At 38.8% G+C, this 14,735-nt stretch overlaps 1 protein-coding gene across 1 annotated transcript in view; it reads right to left on the bottom strand.

Annotated features, from left to right (window-relative positions):
• FAF1 (Fas associated factor 1) overlaps positions 1–14,735 on the bottom strand; it is a gene marked incomplete at both ends in the record, with an annotated part of 143,134 nt that overhangs the window by 109,829 nt on the left and 18,570 nt on the right. Inside the window, one exon of the mRNA XM_079536576.1 lies at positions 1,934–1,980. Coding sequence (XP_079392702.1) covers positions 1,934–1,980 — 47 coding nt within the window. The remainder of the gene's footprint in view (positions 1–1,933; positions 1,981–14,735) is intronic.

The raw sequence follows: 14,735 nt of genomic DNA, 5'->3' as shown, positions 1-14,735 counted from the left end.
ACCACGTAACTGAGATTAGAACCAAAGGTAACAAAACATTGAATTTAAGAAACATAACTCTAGGCCAAAGAAAATTATGATGTACTGAAATAAAGTTTTGCTGGCGAGACACTTCACAGGGCTTCACGCTGTAGATGTTCTTACCAGTAAGACAGTGCTCTCTGTTTAGAGGATTATGTGTCTTGGGCACCAACAGGGTACCCTGAGGGAGGATGTAAGCTAATAAAATGAATGCACTGAAAAAATGGAAGCTGAGCATGCATTTAAGAAATACAGGGATGCAATTTGCCTCATTTCCATTCCTAAACAGAATTTATTTAAAAAAATGCATACTCTCCTTCCTGAAGATACTATAAGATCTCTGGATCAATGGAAATGTTTCTTATGCAAGTCAAGCCTGTAAGGACTGAACTTAGAAAAAAAAATATGAATGTGGATGGACTCATGTCACAGAAGTGCAATAAATAGCACCAAGCTATTGCATACCACAATACTGTGACTTCCATTTTTGAAAATAAAATTAAAAAAAAAAAAAAAAAAAAAAAAAACATGTATTATGCTTGTAAAACAAGGGAGAAGACTTCTTTTCAAGCTTTAAAAAAGTTTAAATACTGAGCAATATGTTTGTTGGGCTTTTTGTTTGTTCTTGGGGTTTTTGTTTTTGTTTTCAATTTGATGCCTAACCAAAACTTAGTACTGTAACCATTTTCGTTAGCAGAACTCAGAAGCAAAGAATATTCTGATTCTCAGGAGCTGAACTTATTTATTTATTTAAGCAGAACACAACTGAACTATAAAGTAAAACTTGAATTCAAGTTCAGCTGCATTAAATATACTTCATTCCATCACCAAAAGTATTTTACATATCTGACTTGCAATCTCTAATGAAGCATAGAAAGCCACTAAAAAGCATCCAAATCAGTAAATCAACCTCATCTGAAAGCCACTGGAAGGTAGGCTTCTAAGTCTAGCAGGCCTAATTTTAAACTTCTACCACAGAAAGAAAAAAGGAAAATAAAAAAGACTTGAGACACATTTTATTGTCCCATCATTTCTACAAATGAAGAATTTCCTAATGAAGAAAGCTGCGTTAAGTGGACATCAAACCTACCTGTTACCAAAGTCTGGTATAACTGCTGCCCAAATCCTTCTCCCTCACAAAATGGCTGTAAATGTTCTGGTGTTTTGAATTTTAATGCTTTGAGGTCAGGACTTATTAACATAAGTAGAAATAGTACTTGACACAGAAGAGACTTGATCAATCAGATCACGCAGGCTTAACAGTGAATATACATCTAGTAACTTTATCAAGCAAATAAGGTTTTATCTTGATCCAAAAAAACCGATTTATTTAATAATAGCTTTAGTGAGCATTGGCATTTATGCCAGAACATCACATCACCTACACTAAGCATCTTCTTTAATCATTAAAATAAACTTTTAAAAACAGTACCTTGACTATTTTCCTGAACAAAATTAAAAATAATATTTAACTGCCTCTCTCAAGTAGCTCAACTCCTGTTCTGTTGTATTCAGTTGCCTCATCAGCTCTTAGGAGATCATGCTTCAGTGACTCCAAGGTATCCAAGCATCAATATATGAGCCAAAATTTAATTTAAAAACTGAAAGGAAATCAGTAAAGCTATTTGTAGAAGGAAGCAACTTTATTTTATCTAGCATTATATCTACCACCAGTTAATGACCTAATTAATATAAAATAAAAAATCATTAATTTAAACAGATGGTTGAGCTTGTTCTTCACTGTTTTGGGAAAAACTGATTGTGAAATCAGCTTTGTCAGGAATCGAATTTATGGCTCACAAAAACTGCTTTAAAAGGAGAATTATATCATCATCTTGGTATTCAGAAACAAAAATGCAACTACTATGCAGCATCATTCTCTGTATGTACTACTCCATCCCTCTGCGCTTACCTTTGCAGAATGCCATTTTCTTGTGGTATTACACCATTTATAGCTGCCTGAGAAGAGAAAAAAAGTTTTCAATCAGGTATGCAGAGGAAGAAAAATAAATCAGGACAGACTACTATATTTTGCTTTAAAAAGTGGTTAGCTTGCTTCAAAACATGCCATAAGATGTTCTCCATTCAGTAAATGCTCTTGGTAAACAACACTGCCATTAAAGTACATTCTTAAAATAAAAAAACATATTTAAGTGAAAATGAACATCAACTGACGCTCAATAGATTTCCCAGGTGTAGTGCAAAAGAATAAACAGCACAGCTCACACTCAGTAAATCTAGCACTTGGTACATGCACAAGGAAAAAGACAGTTCTCAGACTTACTGAGCTGTGTGCAGACAAGGCAGCCAGACAGCAATACACAGAAAAGCTCATGTCTCCCAGAAGCATTGGGCCACTCTAGCCTGTACACCAGTGCTGCAGAGACTTCTAGAGAGGTCCAACCTCCTAAGCATAACCACGTACCACAGAACCACCGAAGTACTGCCAATACTCAAACAATCTTCACGTGAAAAAAGCAAACATTTTTAAGTATGCTTTACACAGCTAACTGTCAGCGCGTGCTGATCAGCAACTCCGAACAAAATATTACTCAAGTGTAAATGCAGGAAAATATTTGCTAGACTTGGTATTCGTTAAGAGTTTGTAGCATCCCACTACTAATCCCCACTTTCTGCTGTGCCACCAGCACATATTACTACCAGGATTTCTAATATGACTAATATCCATTCTCACGTGTCAGAGACACCTGACCTGCTGGCCTGTATACCTGAGGAGTGACTGGTCCTTGATGAAGACAAAGCTGAAACTTAGAAGCTCAGACTCTGTAGTACTACAAGAGGATTAAGTCAAATACTGTGACTATGGACTGTCATTATCCACCATCATTTTTACAAATCAATATTTACTGATGTGGCTTAAACAAGAAGTGTCCAATAAAGGTAGAATAAACCAAGAGTTAAATCCTATGTTTCTTCTCTGAATACACAACCATGAGTTTTTACAGTTTCTGTTAACAGTTAATAAACAATGGTTAACAACTGAAGTCAAAGTATTACTACTGAACTCAAAGTAACTTTGATACTGTAACAAGATATGCAAAACATTACACAAGGACAGCAGAAAAAGACACAGGAAAGTGCTGGAGGTATCTATAAGCTACAACAACTACCCACAAGTCTGTATCAAATTACAGTGAAAACAGCTTCCTAGCAGAGCACATTTTAAATTAGGTTATCCATCATATATGGCAATAACCAGAAGATTCTTTTTAATGTGTCTCGTTTATCATCAGTGTGGTTTTTGCAGTCATACACAGCTCCTGATCATGTTCATCTAAAAAACCTCCAGGAAAAATGGAAGGTTCTGGTTTGTTTGGGTTTTTCTGTATTGGCCCCAGTACTCATCAGCAAGATACACAAGTCGGTCAAGAGACAAAAACATCCTTTATTTTGCATCTATAGGATATGAAAACCAAATAGAGGTTCCTGCACCACAGGACCAGCGACAATCTGGACAAAAAGAAACTGCTTCAGCAATACAGAAATACAGCACAGCAGGGCATCTCCACACTTCTTCAGTCAAAGCTCATGTCTCAATCTCAGCTCATTTTTTCTAAGTCTAATCAGAGGGGCTAAATATGATAGAAGTTCCAAGCAATTTTCTTTAGAACTGAATAATGCATTTGTTCAAGTCCCCAGTTCCGTAAACTTGATAACATTTAAGGGGCACAGCATTAAGAAAACGCAGCAGCAGCATTATGCATGGGTTTAATGGAAGGACCTCTATTAACCACAGTAAAAACAGTCTGGTTGTTGTTTATTAAGGAAAATGGAAAACTAAAAATATGTAGATGACAAATGGTGGCAGTGCAGACACAGATACTGCATAAACATTAAACATTCATGTTCTTACATGACATCTATAGGTGGACATTGCAAAGAAATGGGAACAACCATCCACTTTAGGATTTCATAGCAGGAATGTTGTGACTAAAAACAAATTAATAAGTGAACACATTAAGGCCATTCCAGACTCTTCTTCCACAGCATTAGACCCTTTTGAGAGAGGATCAGCTCCCTGCGATGAAGCAAACGTTCAAAGATATTAAGTTTTGTCTTTCCAAACAGGGATCATCTGAGCAGCAAAACCAGCATGTGTGACTAATACACAGTAGTTAAAGATACTAAAACTGCTTCAAGTGAAATACATGACAGGTGCAGTAAATCTGCACATGGGTTATTAAATAAAAATGCATGTCTGGCTCAGAACATTTCTTCAGCTTCAGGTTGTTACCAGGGAAGCAGCAGTACATGCTCGCTGTGTTCTCACATGTATACCCACTTGTGTCCACAACTTCAACTTTTGGTTGGTTGGGTTTTTTTTGGTGTCTGTTCTAATGCTAGCAGTATTTAAAGAGTTAAGCTCCACTTAACTGGAAAATTACAGAGTTTTAATAAGATTGTTTCCAAAGCTAAAGATATAAGGTGTGTCGCAATGCTACCCATGTACCAAACCTTGTGTAATATTGTTCAAATGTCATACAAATGAACAGAAGCAAGAACATAATTATTGCTTCAGTGACAACATTCAAACAACTACAAGGTTCACAACTTATTTAGGAAATTTTAAGCCAAATTCAGTTATTCTTTATTTATGAATTTGCTTAGAGACTGTCATATATCTAAGAACTGAAATTACTTAAGAATTCATTAGGTCCAGCATAACCTGATGTAAACTGGCTCATTTTTGACCAGACAGACATCCAGAAGTTCCACTATTACAACTCTGAGTCTGCTCCACGTAACAGTTTAAAGTCATACTGAGAATGATGACTAAGAATCTTCTTCATTCAGAGAATGGAAAGACAAAAATTGGACACAATACTGGACTGACGAGTGCCAATTAGAAAGGTCAAAGTAATGATAATTTTTTCTGGTGGTTAGCTTCACAGCAGCAAGTTCCCAAACTACAGTATCAAAATACATTAAATCCAGTGGAGCAATAGGATTAATAAAAGGTTATTAAATCCACTAAAAGTTTGGGCAACCCAGGAACTCAGTAGTACTCTACAGACTAGAATAATTTAAGTGCCTGAAGAATGTTATGAAGCAGACTCTTAAATTTAAAGCCTTTCCTCAAGGAAATATTTGCTGTAATAGTCACACGTATCCAGAATTGACTAATCTATCTTTCACTGGTACAAAACAGTGTCAGAGGGAAAAAAAACAAGATCAACCTTTTTTAATAACCTGATGAAATAATAAAGTTGATGACTTCTCTCAAAACACAGACTTATGGTACTGACCATTAAAAAAAAAAAAATTAAGCATGTCTGATGGTGTCTTTCACTCTGGAGGGAGGAAATGATGAAAAACTGCATCATTTCAGATAGTACAGACTTATCTCCTGAGCTTAAAATACTCAGTGGTTATCAGTAGGATTGAAAATAGACCAGATTTGCTAATGATACTGTTTAGAAGCAGGGCTTTACACATATTGACTGAATGCATGCGCAAACCAGGCAGGGAATTCCTTCCTCTTCATGAACTCCACAATTTACAAGTGATGCTTAGATAAATTACCTTAAGTGCTAAAGTCAGGCCCAGATGAGCACAGCCAAAGATTCTCCCAACAGCTGAGATGTGAAAAAAAAGCTTCCTCAGCCACCTCTTTTCCCCTCTCCTTCCCAGTCTCCATTCCAGACAACAGTTCTGGCCGACAGATACAGACTCTACCACAAAGATCCTTTAAAACTTCCCACATTCAGACTTCTACCTCAATGAAAACCAAGAGCAGGAGGGATCCAGCCCGAAACGCAAAAATTACAGATTCTCTTCAGGAAACAACCTGGGCATTTTCCTTGAGTGAAATGAATCTCGGGAGGTATGACTCAGGACCACCTGTCTAAAACTGCATACCAGAAAACATCTCTACAGCAAGTTGCTGAGGGCATTTTCTTCTAATTCTCTGGGATTCCGGCAGCTTGACACAAAAGGATTTCTCAACTACATTTTTTCTGCTTTATTCCATATTAAGTAATATAATACCCTCACGATCCGTATCTTTAATTCCTTCTGTGAACTTCAGCTAGTGCTATCTTTGATAAATAAATTCATTTATTACACCTCCCCCAAATGTTACATGTCATACTCTACATTTGTTTTAAAATGCCTGGGAGAATACAGAAATAAAGTACTGCATTTTGTGGCTATCCCACTCATCTTGCATTTTCATCCTGTTATATATTTAACATTTCTCTGACATCAAAACAATTTCTGTCAAGCCACAAATTCAGAAAGGTTATCCCATGCTGCTTCCTACAGACAGTTTGCCATCTCAGAGATTATGGTACTAGCAGACTTCTGGAGCACGTTTAGAAATATAACAATAACTGGTTTTGTTGCTTCACACTACATATATATCTAAATACTTGATTGACCCTTTCATCATTTAATCCTGTATAGATTTATTTTTCTGTCTGATAACACAAGTGAACAGAACCCCAAATCATGTGTACAGAGCCTCACTGTAGAGGCAGACACAACAAGCATTTAGTACCAAAAAAAATTCTTAACTACTGTGTTTTGAAAATGTCAGTGTCAGTAAGTCTTCCTGTATTTGATCAATTCATCCTACTTGCCTATCACTCAAGATTGCTGAATTTAGAAAAGGAAAAAAAAAAGAAAAGAAAAAAAAAAAAAGGAAAAATGGAATAGTATCAGGATTTATTTGTTCATTTTGGCCACAGAAATATTTCTTACAGTGAAACACAGGATACTGCTATCTGCAAACTTCAGTAGTAACAATAATCATTTCCATAATGCTTTTCTACAGACTTTTAATCAACAAAAATCTCGCATTTTCCAACAGAACTGATCTTGCCATTGCCACGTTTTTAACAGATAATGCCAGATATAATTATGTCAAAAATATTTGTTCTGACCTCCTAATGCTAGAAGTGCAGTCAATTCCATAAAAATTATATGCATGTAGGAACTTCTCCTGTGATCTGATTATAACCATAGACAGTGGAATATTTGGGAGCAAACAGGAAAAGTTTTACTCACCAACACTGACAAAACCATACAGCAAGTACTTGTCAAATAATGCACGCAAATCGAATTAATAAAATGAAGGTTTACTGAAGTCAGCTGTAAAACAATCACTTCTTTCTGCACTAAGACACTGGGAGTGTATCACAAGATTCCCAAGCAAAGAAACATGGCTTCTACCCAACTTCACACAACTGTCTGATCTTGCCTGTTACATGTATGTTAGCAATCTGCCATCCTAGATGTGAAATTCTGTACAATGTTCTGCACAAATACAAATTATTTTAGACCAGACACTTTTGCAGACAAGATTCAGCATCAGCCTCCTACACAGATACTTTAAAACCACTATTTTAACAAGTAACGACTGCCTTTGGCTCAAGTTACAAAAACTATCATTTTTTGGATTTTTGAATGAATGCATTAATATTTAAATTTTCCTAACAATTACTTACTATGCCCCAGCAGTAAATTAACAGGAGCAAACTCTACCTTTGTTACCATTCCCAGGCTGTACAAAGCATAGAAAAGAGTGAGCATTTCCCTGCAGTTTGCATTATACTTGCTGGCATTTCCCCAGCTTTGCGAGTCTCAAAGTATTTCCAAGCGCTAGACGTTGCGTTACACCCACAGCTCTTACCAAATGCCAACATTTGTCCCCATCGTGGTTAAAATTTAACCAAAAGCTGTAATTGAACTACAATGAAATGTCTTTCTATGCATTCTGCTTTATTTCAGCTTGCTTTCTTTATAACAAATATACTTCATGAAAAGCTGTCAAACAATAGAATTACTAATAAAGCAAAAAATTAGCATTTCATCAAAAATGCCACATGAATATATTCATACAGATGATTCACATCATCAGCAAGAGAGCGAGCGTTGAAATAGTTTGCAGTTAGCACTCTAGATGTGGTTTCCCACTTTTCCCCACTTCTTTGGTGGCTTCAACAAACTTGTTCCTGTAGCTCATACAATATGCTGAAATGCACTAGGAAGCCTTTCAACAGTCAGATATACTTCAATAATCCTGGGGGAAAAAAACCACACTTTACACGGTCCTTTAATTGTACACTGTTACTGCATAATTCCACAAATAAAGCTCAATCTCAATAACAGATTCACAAATGGATGCATTTATATGGTGTAATGAAAATAAAAACCATGAGCACATAAGTAAAGAAGCTTATATTGATCAGTATTGATTATACTGACATCATACTATACTATATTATTATATAGTATTATATACTAGTATATAGTATATACTAGTATATAGTATATACTAGTATATTATTATATTATTATTATATTATACTGATTAATGTCACACATTTTTATGCTATACAGCTTCATATCCTAACTTCACAGAAACAAAATCTTATGTTTGATATCAAAGCATATTTTGTTACTCCTTGAAACACTAAGCTAGACAACAGGAGAGACAGATAAAACAAAGGCTGAGGCTGAAAAAAATCTGTATTCTGAGCTCCCATACTTCTATCCCTCTCCAAATAGGTTTACGTAAATTTGAATGGCAACACTACCAGGGAAAGGTTGGGGATGGCTACTCGAAGATAATATACTTCTTGTTCAACTTTAAAACTGCTCGTTGTTATGACATGCTAGTTCCCAGTGAGTCTTACAAAGACAGGATGAAATCTCACGACACAACATGATTCCAAAAAATCCTGGAAGCGCTGCACACAGAATAAGGTTGCTTTTACTGAAAAAGGCACAACACCACAAAGCATCCTGACAGATTCCAAATTACTCTTACTGTAGTCAACAGACTGCTTAATCATAATCAATAATAAAGAATATTTATGCAACATTTCGCTTATTTTGGAAGCCAGAAAACGCAGAGCTCAAGTATGCAGCATATAGCTCATCTACAGTGCTTCAGACCATGTTTCAGACAAGGCAGTGTTTCTGGCACTGCACCAACCAGGTCTTCCAGGATTAGATAGTGTACTGAAATAAAACTCGGACAGAACAGTTAAGATACTCAGTAGTGAAACATTTATATCATTTTTCACAATACCCCACTCTAGAAGCCTGGTGGCTTCCAGATGACTCCTAGCTTACCGTGGTCCAGTCTTTCACATTAAGGTTCACTTGCAAAACAGTCACAGAATCTGCAGACGCTGGTTCTCAAATTAAATAAATTACTTCATTTTACTCCTACTCATACGTTCCCAGCATGATTTCATGACAGACTAATTGCTTGTCAAACACACATTTAGAAGATGTATGCAATTTTCAGTTCAACTAGTTATAGAGTAATACATGGCAAACTACTTTCAGATATCTTAAAACACCAATTACCATCCACTCAACTATTAATATACTCTAGAAATTTGCTCTTAAATTGCAATGTTTAAGGACAAATTAATGCTAAGCAATCTGCACACAGGCTGCCAATCCAGAGGTAGAATCCTCTGAAAGTAAGTATTTGTGAAATGTAAGGCAGGTGGGTAATGCATGCATACAGCTAAAGTAATACTAAGGCACTACTGCTTTCTCAGGTTCTGATTTTTATGGTGTAATCAGAGCACAAAAAAATTATCTACTACAAGAAATAGAGCTTTTTCTTCATGAAATGAAATCAAAGTTTTCTAGTCCCTTTGCTTTCACTGCGCAAGACAAAGTTCAAGGAGCTCATTTATTCAGTAATTACATTCTATTTAGAAAGAAGACACGTTGCCTACATGACTTTACAATGCCGATGTGAACATGCCACCTAAAAAAGTCTGCTCACCTACATTTCTGGCCAGATATTAAAACTTAAGTTTAAATTAAAACTTCTTTAATGCAGCCAAAGCAGTTAAAATACAGCAATAATAATTCCTTTGTTATGCTCCAGTGAACAAAGCAGGCATTTCCTATTAGAAATATTAAATCACCAGTAATGAAACAAATCAAATTGTTTTAGATTAGCATAATCCCTTTAGTGCCTAGGAAACTGACAATTTGCCAGTTAACCATTACATTTGCTAAAATACTGAAAGGATGGAAGGTATAGATCTCTTCACACATACTGAGAAAATATTACATTTTAACAGCAAGTAGAGGGTATTGATTTAGAAGACGCTCTGTCCAAGGTTTGACATCTATGCTACACCAGTCTTACCCTATATTAAATATTCTTACTCTATTACCCATCCTTCTTCAAAAAGTAATGTGAAAATTAGGCCCTTCTGCTGAATGAACAAAACTGCAAACCAGACATGAAACAGCACTAAAGAAAACACATTTAAACCCATGATTCTTAAATGCCTTAAATAAAATTATAAACCAAGAACTACTTCCATGAGAGGTATCCATTTTCATCCTTCCAAAAAAACTGCCTTCAAATTGGAGGTCAAAACAATTCACATATTTAACCCCAACTCTTGGTTTCCATAAACTTGTAAACTTTACACACCTTGCCCCAATCATGGTAGATCAAAGTGATTCTTAGAAAGAGTTTATTGCCGACAAAACAAATAATTGTACAGTGTTAAAACTGTAGCAATGCCTTACCAATAGGAGGCAAGAATGAACATCACTGAAAAACACCAGATTTCTGGAATGCAAGCTCAAGTCTTCTCATCCACTGAAGTTTCTAAGACCTTTTCCATGTATGTCACAGATGTTTCAACAGAGCATTCACAGATATTCAAACTGCTTTCACAAAACCCTCATGCAGACACAGAAATTTACTCAGGGGTGGGAAATAGTTTGTATTTCTAGCCTTCACCTGCCTTAGTACCAAAAAAAAAAAAAAAAACAAAGGTAAACTCAAGAGACCATATGTCCCCACAGGTCTAGTATATGACACAGCTATTGACTGCTGGGGTGAGGAGCATTTGAGGAAGGTTTTTTTTTTTTAATACCTGAGTAGTCACAGGCAAGATCTATGGGAATCCAGTGAAGCTTTGGTATAGAAGACTTGAAATAAGGAAAATAAGACTTTACAGAAAGATTTGAGAACTGAAATGAGAGGAACCATTACCTTCCCAGCCTCTTCTTCACAGGTGGAACACTGTGAAATGAGATTCTTGAGTATTTACACAGTATCGGCTACAGCTTTGATTGCAATTTAAACAGGGTTCCTAACAGAAAAAATTCAAAAACCATGTGAACGAGGCCCAAAAGCCTCTGGCAGAAGCAGTTGGGATTTGGTCGTAGCATAGAAACTGGGCCACATATTACTGCCAGAGGTGATCCTCCTTCTTTGAAGCACATTACTGAGGTGACAAAGAAACACTCTTATTCTGCATTCTGCAAACTAAGAATCTTAATTGTCTCGCTAAGTATTAGTTGTTGAGTTCTTTGTATGCATTTGTTTCCTTAATAGATGGAAGTGCACATCACTACATGGAAAGCAATCCCACCTTTACAACTACCTGTAGATCTGAGCATTTCACAGTCTACAGTGTAGAAAGCATACAAAAAGGGAAGAAACATCTGCTTTATATGAGATTAAGGTATTCAAAAGTAAATAATAATAACGGATTTATTAATCATGCTTTAAGAATAGCTGGCCATCTTTGCCAATGCTTTGCTGCACAGAACTTCCATAAGATTGTCACGGTTTTGTGATTTTTGGCTTTCGGTATTCCACATCATAACATCATGTGGGGCACTGGGACTTTAACTGTCAATGCTCAAGTCCTGGGTACCTGCCCTGAAGAGAAGAAGAACTACATTCCCCCAGGGGACCTTGCGGTCAGGGAGAGGAGGGTTTAACTCCTGGCAAGGTCGCCTGATCTCTCTTTCTCGCTTGCCCTTCGTCGTGGGCGCTGCTCCCGTCTCCCTGCTGCTCAACTGGACTGCGCATCTCACCTCAGTGTTGTGGTGAGGCCTATCCACCTTTCGGACATTCTCTCTCTCATTATATTTGATTTATTAGCTTCAATTCTGATTATATTGTATTATAGTGTGTTCTCTTGCATTCCGATAATATACTTAGTAAATTAGTTTGTTTCTCTTCAGATCGGTGCCGCTGTTTTAATTATTTTGGGGTCTCCTGTTTCCTTTTTTTCCGGAGGCGCGGATCTGCAGATCCCTCCGCCCCGCTCGTCACGGAACCGGGCCGAACCAGCCCGTAAACCGTTGACAAAGATACACAGCATTCATATGAGCTTACTCAATGATACGGAAATGTCACTTGGAAGCCACAAAACAGATGGAAACACAGAGAACAAGAAATTAAAGGGATCCTGATGTAATGTAAAATAAATGAAAGACTTCCAAAAGGGACTTCTGTAAGTCTTCGTAAAACAGAAGCTTACACACAATTTGTCTTCTAGTACGAGAGATTCACAGAATCACAGAATCACAGAATCACAGAACTGTAGGGGTTGGAAGGGACCTCCTGAGATCATCGAGTCCAACCCCCCTGCCAAAGCAGGTTCCCTACAGCAGGTCGCACAGGTAGGCATCCAGGCAGGTCTTGAACATCTCCAGAGAAGGAGACTCCACCACCTCCCTGGGCAGCCTGTTCCAGTGCTCCGTCACCCTCACTGTAAAGAAGTTCTTGCGCATGTTTGTGCGGAACTTCCTATGCTCCAGTTTCTGGCCATTTCCCCTTGTCCTGTCTCCACTCACCACTGAAAAGAGTCCGGCCTCGCCATTCTGCCCCCCACACCTTAGATATTTATAGACCTGGATCAGGTCCCCTCTCAGTCTCCTTTTCTCAAGGCTGAAAAGACCCAGTTCACTTAGCCTTTCCTCATAGGAGAGATGCTCCAGGCCCTTCACCATCTTCGTGGCCCTCCACTGGACTCTTTCCAAGAGATCCCTGTCTTTTTTGTACTGGGGAGCCCAGAACTGGACGCAGTACTCCAGATGAGGTCTTACCAGGGCAGAGTAGAGGGGGAGGATCACCTCCTTTGACCTGCTGGCCACGCTCTTTTTAATGCACCCCAGTAAGCCATTGGCCTTTTTGGCCACAAGGGCACACTGCTGGCTCATGGCCAACCTGTCGTCCACCAGGACACCCAGGTCCCTTTCCGCTGAGCTCCCCTCCAGCAGCTCATCCCCCAACCTGTACTGGTGCATGGAATTATTCCTCCCCAGATGCAAGACTCTACACTTGCTTTTGTTAAACCTCATCTGGTTTTTTTCTGCCCAGCTCTCCAGCCTATCCAGGTCTTGCTGAATGGCAACACAGCCTTCAGGCGTGTCAGCCAATCCTCCCAACTTCGTATCATCGGCAAACTTGCTGAGCGTGGCCATTATCCCCTCATCAAGGTCATTGATGAAGATGTTGAACAAGACCGGACCCAGCACAGACCCCTGAGGAACACCGCTAGTTACAGGCCTCCAACCGGACTCTGCACCACCAACAACGACCCTCTGTGCTCTGCCAGTCAGCCAGTTCTCAACCCACCTCACTGTCCACTCATCTATCCCACACTTCCTCAGCTTTGTTATAAGGACGTCATGGGGGACAGTATCAAATGCCTTGCTGAAATCAAGGTAGACTACATCCACTGCTCTCCCCCTATCCACCCAGCCAGAGACAACATCATAGAAGGCTACCAGGTTGGTCAAGCACGACCTCCCCCTTGTGAACCCGTGCTGACTACTCCTGATAACCTCCTCTTCTTCCAGTTGTCTGGAGATGACATCCAGTACAAGCTGTTCCATCACCTTTCCAGGGACAGAGGTGAGGCTGACTGGCCTATAATTGCCTGGGTCTTCCTTCTTGCCTTTTTTGAAGACTGGGGTGACGTTGGCTATCTTCCAGTCTTCAGGCACCTCCCCCGTCCTCCAAGACTTCTCAAAGATGACCGAAAGCGGTTCAGCAATCACCTCTGCCAGCTCCTTCAGCACCCGTGGATGAATCCCATCGGGTCCCATGGATTTCTGAACATTGATGTTGCCTAGGCGCTCCCGGACCACCTCTTCCCTGACAGAAGGGGGGTCTTCCATTCCCCAGATCCTCTCACTAATCTCCAGGGTCTCAGATTCCCGAGGGGGAGATTAATACTGCACAAGAAACTTGCAACTCCTGTATTTCCTGGAGAACGGGCAGCACAGTTCACCAGCACCAGGTGGAAGCCTGTCCACCAGCAGTACTTGTCATTGTCACCTCTGAGCTTTCTTCCTCCTCAGCTCTTCTGGAAGCACCATTCTGAGTGCTGTCCAGGCTACTCAATACAGCAACAGCAAGAATTAACTAACTGAGCTGAGCATATCCGACAGGACACCCAGATACAGGAGGCATCTGTCTAAGACAAAATTTGAAATTGGGAAGAAAAAAAAAAAGATAGAAACCTCTAGTTCCCACATGATTGTTCATGTGAACACAGAGAAAATGTTATAAAAGCACAGACACATACATGTTCCTAACAGTGAAAATCCTTCAGATGGTCAACTTCACCATTCCAACAGTAAGTGCTGTCAAACATGTACCATTGTCAGTATTGTGGTCAAAAGTGAAGAAAACAGTAGATCAATACAAGATAGAAGGGGTAAACGTGATGAACACGATCACCATCACATGCAGCCCTGGTTCCACAGCCACTGAAAAGCAGGCAGCTTAGAATAAAATGAGCTGACAGGCATACGACAGCACTGCCCCATGTTTAAGGAAAAGAAATGGCCCTACGAATGGCAAACGAATCACCTGATTTCTGGGTACAGCCTAATTTAAATCAATTTTTTAAAAAACAGAGATACATCAATGTTTCTGCAGGGCAAATCAG

This window comes from Tetrao urogallus (assembly GCF_951394365.1).
Source record: "Tetrao urogallus genome assembly, chromosome: 5".
In the NCBI taxonomy this organism is placed as follows: Eukaryota; Metazoa; Chordata; class Aves; order Galliformes; family Phasianidae; genus Tetrao; species Tetrao urogallus.
The sequence above is the reverse complement of the archived record's forward strand: the minus strand, read 5'-3'. Positions and strand labels throughout refer to the sequence as shown.